This window comes from Merops nubicus, unplaced genomic scaffold (genome assembly GCF_000691845.1).
Source record: "Merops nubicus isolate BGI_N331 unplaced genomic scaffold, ASM69184v1 scaffold450, whole genome shotgun sequence".
Classification (NCBI taxonomy): Eukaryota; Metazoa; Chordata; class Aves; order Coraciiformes; family Meropidae; genus Merops; species Merops nubicus.
Window position 1 is genome coordinate 92,476 of NW_008580711.1, and position 8,967 is coordinate 101,442.

The 8,967-nt window shown below is 39.7% G+C and overlaps 1 protein-coding gene across 1 annotated transcript in view; it reads right to left on the bottom strand.

Annotated features, from left to right (window-relative positions):
• INTS6 (integrator complex subunit 6) overlaps nt 1-3,992 on the bottom strand; it is a gene marked incomplete at its 5' end in the record, with an annotated part of 17,111 nt that extends 13,119 nt beyond the window's left edge. The window contains 3 exons of the mRNA XM_008935235.1: nt 1,709-1,863; nt 2,652-2,777; nt 3,809-3,992. Coding sequence (XP_008933483.1) covers nt 1,709-1,863; nt 2,652-2,777; nt 3,809-3,992 — 465 coding nt within the window. The remainder of the gene's footprint in view (nt 1-1,708; nt 1,864-2,651; nt 2,778-3,808) is intronic.
• Between the last annotated feature and the right edge of the window lie 4,975 nt (nt 3,993-8,967).

Here is an 8,967-nt window from a genome sequence, read left to right on the forward strand (position 1 = left end):
GTTTTGTGTGTGAGGAGAACTGGAGCTGTATGCCTTCCACTGAAGGCTTTTCAGGAGATTAAGCTCTTATACTTATCTGAGCCTCCTCCAAGGCCACTAGAATCTGGGGAAGAGCTCGAGTGGGAAGTCTCCTTCTATTTAGTCTCTTTACAGAAAATTAACTCATACATAAGATGAACTAGGGGAACAGTTTCTTGGGCCTTCCTACCTCCTCACTTTGAAAGTGATTTTGCTGCATCTGTAAGCTCTAGACTCTTCCTTTTAGGATGAGCCACCCCAAATGTTATTTGCTCACAGAGCTGGTCTTGCTTTGAGCATCTCCACTCTGAGGTAGGTGTACTGTCCAAGTGCACACAAACCAGGAGACCCAACCAACTGAAGGAACTGCAGCTCTCTTCAAAGAAGATGCCTCCAATAAAAAGTTGTGGTGGAGTTTTTGACCACGCCATGAAGCAATTACATTAGGATTGAAAAGGCTGCAAAAGAAGTTGAATGCTAAGATTTGAGAAGTCCAACAGCACTTGGCTGGACAGCAGAACTATTTTTATCTCAGAGCAGTGGAAACAGCCACTCACACATTGATCTGCCAACACATTGTTAGCAGACTTCCATGTATATTTAAGAAAGCCTTGACACCATTACCTAAAGTACACAAAAGAGCTGTTGGGGTAGGACTGTTTGAGACAACTCCATTGTGGATCAGGTAAGAGGGAGGAAAAGCAAAATAACTATGGAGTCTGCAGGCAAGAGTTACAACATATGCTCAGTTTTAACACTATATTTTTCAGAACAGGAAGGAAATGCAGGTCTTGAAATGCCACCAGCAAGTTTAGCTCCCCAACATTGCACCAGGAAGGTTCAGTGTTGAATTCCAACTGATGTCACGAGGAATTTAGCTGCACATGCAATAATACAGTGCTTTATGCTGTTAGGAGATCTGTAGGTGCCTCAACCAAGAATTGTTTCTCATCTTCTCACCATTTGTGTAAGTCAAACACATTCTTAAAAGATTTAGTTGAACAGCTCTTCTTCACTTGGCAAGATCTACTTCAGCAATCACAATCAAGATCTGCAGTAACAAACTGCACTGACTCTACACAGCAAATGGAGGCAGATAAGCCACTGAAGGTGATCACAAGGAGTACCTAGAACAGGTTTCCTACACAGCAGCTTTTTAATATCCAGTACAGAATGGCACTTTCTTTTTTAAATTACTTTAGAAGATTTACTTTTATTAATATGAGTTAGCTTTCTCTGAAGTTCAGAAGGGCATCCAGGTCCTTCAATTAAAGTGGCCACAGACACCACCAAATATCAAACCTGTAAATATGACTAAAATTTCATACTGGTTTCACTCCTCAACTTTTATTTCAAAGGACTTAATGTATTTTTCAAACAAAGAAGATTAAATTTATGAAAAGTTCAATGAGTTTCCTAGTCAGCACACTGATTTCAGCTCAAAAAAACCCCACAAAAATGCAATAAACATAATTAAATTCAGGGAACAATTACACAACTGCATTATTTCTCCTTTAATGATTTTCAAAGACTATTAAAAATACAAAATACATTATACTATAGTAATTATTAGATCTAAGACCAAACAGATGTCAAAGGCATGCATTTTTGCCTTCAGAAGTCAGTGAATAGGAAATCCTGGAATATTCCCCCATGCACAAACCCTTTGCTTTATCAAACCAGTACATACCAGTGTTGGAGAATTTTGATCTGGCCAAAAGGATTCAGGAACAGGCCAATGACCTATAGGAACCCCAGTTTTAGGGTTTGGTCTGACATAAATAAGCTTGTGACAGCTGTGCCAAGGTTGGGGTCCAAAGGGTCTAGATATATCCACCTGCCCATCTACAGAAGAAAAAGGCTTTATGAGTCTTATTTTTTAGTGTTAAAACTCCAAAAGAGTGTTAACTTCTGTGAAGAGTTTAAGAACAATACCCCCAGGGAAGCTCCTCCTGCAGTTAATATTATTTCTAAGAATAGCAGATAATTGTCAGTAAGCATTTCTGTAAAAACCCAGAAACTATGAGAAACCAAATAAGCATTGAATGTTTACAGCTTCAGCACTGAGAAAGCAAATTAACTGGGAGCCCTTCATAACAATCAGTTTCTTTTTCCTCCCATTGTTATTACCAGATAATCTTCAAATCTCCATGCATTTTAAAAAAAAATTGATGGGATTAATGCTGCTGGACTAACTTTTATTGCAGCAAAGCAGGATTAAAAAAAATCCCACAAACCTTTCCCAGTAACATCCTAAGAGGAACCCAGCTAAATCACTGAGAACAACAAGTTAAGGCTCCACAGTTGTATTTGCTATTTTAGCTCTTATTACAGGCACTTTACTACATTAATCAGAAAGGGATTAAACTGCTTAAATCTCATTTAACTATGCTTGACATGAATAACTGTATTTAAGACGACCTGAGGAATATGACCAAATGTAGAGGTTTTACACAGCCAGTATTTTGAAAAAGTACCTCAGAATTTCAGATATAGCAGGTCCTTTACATAGTAATACCTTTTAAATTGCAATAGATTTCCTTTTGTTTTGGCAACTATTACATTAAGTTCACTAAACCACACGGATAGTCACTCCTGCTATTGGACATCACAGTGTAAGAAGTTTCATGTACCATCAATTGGTGAAGGATCTGGTCCAGCTTTCTCAAAATTAATTACCACTCCACTTTGCACTTTTTGCACCAGTGACTCAAGACACTGATTCAGCATTCTTGGAGAACACACACAATAGGACCGACCTACAACGAGACAGTCAAGGTTAAGGTTGTTCAGTGCTTCTGCCCTTATTTTAACTTGGATCACTCAAAACTGTTCACCTGCCACACACATTGATTTATTCATGGATCACTGATTTAAAGCTTCTGTCAAAGGCTTCCTCTTTGTTTAAGCAGCAGGGGCAGCCTAGGGAAGCAGTGACAGGGCTACACGCACCTCATTGGAGATGGGTTTGGGTTTCAGCCCCTTCATCACTTTAATTTAAATTCTGGGTTGTATTCATGGAAAATGGGCTCCCCCTTGTGACAGGCATCCACACAACTGTCCACAAATCTCAAAGCACAGGGAGTGCAGCCTGTGTTCCAGTCAGAAAGCAGTGGAATCAAGCTCTTTTAGAATGCTCTCTAAATCCTTTTCCTTGCTTGCTATCATATCCCCTCCAATAAGTCAGAAGAATCATTAAGTTTTGAATATGTGGTAATTAAAAATTTTCACAAACTAATTATAAAATTAATGCCAGTTTAGTCTAGAATAGAATTTCTAAGAGGTAAAATAATTTGAGTTATGATGGACAGAGAAGTACCAGTTTTGCAGAATTACAAAGCATCCTGCATTGCAGAAACTCTGCATTGTATTCTGCATGCTCTGCAGGGGGGAAAAAAAAATCCAAACCAAACAACCCACCCACAACCCAATACATTTCCTTCACTTTTGGCTTCTTTAGAACACAGCACACCAGGAATTTAGGAAAGTGATAACGCAGAGCAGACTCAATTCTTACAATTTCTAACTCCAATACTAAAGGTGCATAGTAAAATGTAGGTTTTCTCTAAAAAACTGCTGAAGACAGTAGATTCATGCTTTTCCAAGATAGGTTACAGTGAACTGTGTGTAGCTTCACTACTATAAAACTAAGACACTGCATTAGAGTTCTGAGTTTTTACAAGAAGTAGAACTCAGAGCTACTTATTCCACCACATACACATGATTAACAGAGCCAAATGGAATGAATTTTCAAAAGTATGACCAGTGAAAGGAACCCCAGGGTCCTCACCTCCTGTGACTTCACACATAGGTGTGATTGCAGAGTCATCCACGGGTACCCCTGACATCTGCTCTGATTCTGGGGCAGTGATACCTGGCAAACGTAGAACCAAGGCAAATAACCTCTGATCCCATCGAAAGGGTTCCTTAGTCAGCTCACTTCCAGGCAGAGGGGAATTGAGGGGCAAGTGGAGCTGAAAAGGAATTTCAATCTGTGAATAGGCTGCTTTTAAAATAAAAAATAAATAAATTCAGGTTACACAGTGGTGACAATTCACTCTACACAAACACACTGACAATCTTGCCACAGATATTCACATTTACACACAAGACACCCAGCATTTAATTAACACTTCAAATGTCTCCAGGCAAAGTGTACAGAGGGAGTGTTACAAACCAAGTGGGAATGACCATTTTTTAAAACTGATTTAAACTTCAGAATCAATAGAATTTTTTTTACAATTTCAGCAGTGAGAACTGCTTCACTGCAGCTTTTTGGTTCAGTTTTTTTGCAGAACAGGCCCATTCTCAGCTCAGTCTCTTCTTTGATTCTTAAAGATAAAAAGTGAATGAAAAGGGAATATTAATCTCAGACTTGTGCAAAAGTATAATTAGGATTTTTTTGTGCAACTAGATCTGAACTGCCAGAGTCACCTACTCCACATAACTCAGCTTGTGAATGAATGTGCTAGTTACAGAATCAGAAGGTGGAGATTTCACACAACTTGGGTCTATCCCACAACTAAATCCATGCCTGTAGTTGAAGTGAAAAGCAGAGGTTAAGATTAAAATCACTGCTGAAACACAAGATGAGTTCTCATTTTTAGGCAATAGATAACAGTAGCCACAGCTACCCACACAAGGAAGAACTTCTTGCCATGTGCCATTGTGTTGATTCTCTATGGGAAGAACTACACAAGTTTCAGTTCAAAATACTGAAGATATCATCCAGGGCATACAATACAAGGGAGCATTTCTTTCCAGAAAAGACAGCCAAGATATTCAAGTCTCAGACTTCAAACATGCTGCCCTGAAGATACAGCAATGGTCAGGGTATTATTTATTAACCACTAACAGCAATGGAGAGACTAACAGAACACCTAAAATTCCCAGGGTTGGCACTGTTCTGTAAAGTAATTAACTGAAACAAGAAAGAAAAATTCATGTGTTAGCTTCTAAGGGGCAGCAGAAGGTTTTCAGAAGACTCTAGCCTCTCCTTTTACATCCAGACACCTCCCACAGAGGTTAATGGGAAAAGGAAAGTATCAAAACATTCAGCTACAGAAGCCCTGAACTGATACAGCAGACAGAACAAGTATTCACAAGTTGCAGAATGTTGACAGATCCCTGGCTGATGATACCACTGTCAGTATAAGCAAAATTCTCATTTCACCTGCAGCCATAAAGGGGAAAATAAACATCTCCAAAGCAATGATTCAAGAGGTGCATACAGTTCCATTACCTAGCCAAACACAATGGTTGAGCCCAAATCTGAGGAAAACTCAAGCTCACTTGTTATAGATTGCCTTCATTTTTAAGTTCATAGTCATTAGTTAAGGAGTTTGCAACAAGCTGTTGAGAAACTTTTCTTGCTTGCTTATTTTTAAGAATTAACTTGAAAGCATTAAACCTGATTTCCAAACTGTAAACTTCAGCAATTTTTCTTTACACAACTGCAAGCATCGTTCATAGTGATTAGTTAAGGAGTTTGCAACAAGCCGTTGAGAAACTTTTCTTGCTTATTTTTAAGAATTAACTTAAAGCATTAAACCTGATTTCCAAACTGTAAACTTCAGCAATTTTTCTTTACACAACTGCAAGCATCTGATATTGTGGAAAAATACATCTTGACAGCTGGTTACATTGAGACAACCCCAAAACCAAAGAGTACTCATGAGGAGACTATTCCATACCTATTTACACAGCTATTTCTAGAACTACATGGCTAGTATCAGCTAAATACACAGCTATTTATCAGAAACTGTAGGACAACATGCAAAGCCATCAGCATCAAGTGGCCTCACTTTCTTTCCCACAGTTTAATTCCAGTTAAATTTAACATCCATGTTACTGGAGAAGGTCTAGATTCAAACCAGGCTTCATTCTCCACAGGGATTAGTAACTTGGTCTTCTCACCTCTAGCTAGTTTTTTGTAGTGCTACTGTATTACCATAACAACTGCACACCTAGCAGAAAATAAGATGAGCCTAGAAATGTATATCTTGAATTTTATTTCTCTCTCCCCACACATGTTTCAATATGAAAGTGTGCACAGCTTTTCCTCTTTGTCCTTCATACTGGTTGTGGAGAAAAAGACTAAACAATTTAAAGGGAGGTTATTTACCAGCAATAATCATCAACATCTGGGCTATATATAATCAGACACAAGTGTCATCACAGTTTAGTACCAAAAAACAGCTGTTGTGCCTCAACATTAGTTTGTAGCAGCACATACCCTCACCCACCATTCCCAGATGGCATCATGCTACAATAAGATAGCAGTGTCTGCTTATGCCCCTCTTCCCTGCCTTAAATACACTAAAATCTTCAAGAACTGAGTGGGGCTGGAGGACAACCTTTCACTGAAGATATCTTTAAGAACTCTGTTATTGGTGAGCAGGTCTTCTGTTCTTTGTCAGTCCTTGTTCCTACAGACAATTATGCAATCCCTAGAATCAGCAGAGTCTGAAATCTTCCAAAACCAGAGGATCCTAGAGACTAGGCTGTATAAAAGCCAGGGAAGCATTAGAGAACCCTGCAGTGGCACTGCAACAGGCAGCACCAGTGCTGCTTAAGCTTTCATACCCAGGTAATTCCAAGCAGCTCCATCTTGGGAAATCTCATAAAAGGTTGTTACACAGGTACTCAGTAAAAATATCCATACAGAGACAGTCAACTTCTCTGTCTTTTTGTACCTAAAACTATCTTTACAAAATTAAGCTATATGCAAGTAACCTTCCTTGTTACACAGTTAGGCACCCAGTAAAAATATCCATGCAGAGACAGTCAGCTTCTCTGTCTTTTTGTACCTAAAACTATCTTTACAAAATTAAGCTATATGCAAGTAACCTTCCTTGCAGGGTTTTCTCATAGCCATACAAAAACAAGACACTTATATATTCCATGCAAATGCAGTATTTCATCTTTAGAGGACTGAAGGACTAAGGCTGGGCAACAAGATTCAAGCCCTGCTGAAAAAAACAGGCCCTTGGCAGACTGAGAAGCTCTACTGAGAATAAACACGTGTTATGTTTTCCTGCCCTTTGCCAACCAATCACATGCAGTTCTAACACAAAGAAAACCATAAATTCTTCTTCATAGGAAATAAGATCACAGGTCAACTGCCAGGCCCCACCAATGACATGATCTACTTGGCCATGCTGATGTCAGCTTTCACCACGAGCAAGCACACAGCCAGCCAAAAATGACACAGGATTCACACCCCAAGAGCTCTGGGGCTCAGAGCCAAATGCTGTGATCCTGGCAACTGCTGCTGACAGAGGTAACATGGATGAGGGTGGACAGAAGCATCTAGTGAGATCTGCCACATGGTCCTTGAAGCATCTGTTTAGAAATCAAGATTCTTAGCTGGATGATGTCTGATTAAAAATATTATGGAGCACTACTCTTTAAAGTAAACAGGATCTTTATGATTATCACAGGAGGAATGCAAGATGATCAACCAACCCCTGGGAAGGATCAGTGTGACAAAACCAAAGGGTTCTGGAAAGAAAAGTCAAGAAAATCACCTGATTCCTCCTGTAAGAGTCTCATAACTGGAAGATCAGAATAAGAGGGACATGCACAATCCAAGCAGCATTGCTCATGTTTTTTGTTTGCATCATCATTCATCAGAACAGATCAACAGGTCAATAACCCAGTTTCAGCCTTGCAAACAGGAGTTTAATGCTTCCTCTTAAAACAGAGTATGTAGAAGGAACACAAGGGAACAGCTCAGTAGCTGCAGAACTGGAGAAACATGACATTTTATTTCCTAATAAAAAGAGGAATAAGAGAAAACCCTTGACCATTTGAACACTTGTTAATGGAAAGATCAGGAAAGGGCTAAAGCCAAACTTGAGGGAGCAGGCCAGAAGTGAAAGTCACTCCAAGAAGAATCCATAGCCTGAGACATATAATTAACAGTATGAGCTCATCCCTTCCTGAACTTACAACTGGGATAAGTGAATCCAGGGAAGAATCTGGTCAACATGCCAAGGTGAATGTAGAACTGAAGCTGCTGCTCTTCAGTACACTGGCAGAGGTGCATTGGAAGCCAGGGCCAGAGGGGACAGGCCTGACAACCCCACTAGCTTGTGCTGGTGGAGATAACTGCACAGCCTGCCTCATTTCTGTCTTCAGTCTGAGGAATCACATCCACTGGAGACAGAGTACTGCTGAGTGGGTAAAGCTCTTCAACTGCAAAAGGCATATGAAATCCCACAGAGGAACAGGACATCTGAAGAATTCAGCAAGAGCTCTGAAACAGGGTTTAAGCTTCAGTGCTTCACACTAGGACAAATGACAGTGTTCCCATAGTGATAAAGCTGATTTCATTGGGAAGAATGCAAATATTCATCTGAATGACAAAGCTTTGAGAAAACTTGCCTCCAGGTTCCATGCTGGCTTCACAGGCTTTCCAAAACCAACATTCTGTCAGTTCTCTTGTACATAAGTTTTAAAAGAACTAAAAATATACTGCCTTAGTCCATAAGAACTTTACACAGGAAGTAAAAACACTGTTGTCATAGCCAGTGGGATACAATCACTTCCAACACCAACTCTGAAAAGCCTCTCCAAAGTCAAGCCCAAAGAACAGAAGAGACATTTGAAAGTGACTGAAAAGCTTTGTTATTGAACAGAAAAGCAACAATGGACTTCTCTATCTCCAGGGTGGCATTACTGTATAATTCTGCTTCATTTCTGCACATCCAACTTGAGAGGTAACTGCAAAGGATGCTCAAGCTACACTAAGAAAAAATTCTGATCAAAAGGACACACGTTGACAAAAGCAAAAGATCATCCCTGGCAGAAAGAAGCACCCTTGGATGCTTTGCTGCCCTGCTCTTTGAGAGTGCTAAGGATGTTCTTACTGGTACAGCTAGGGCAAAAGAGAAGAAAACAAAAGTTGCATCCCTTGCCAAGTATGAATTATATACCCTGCAAAAA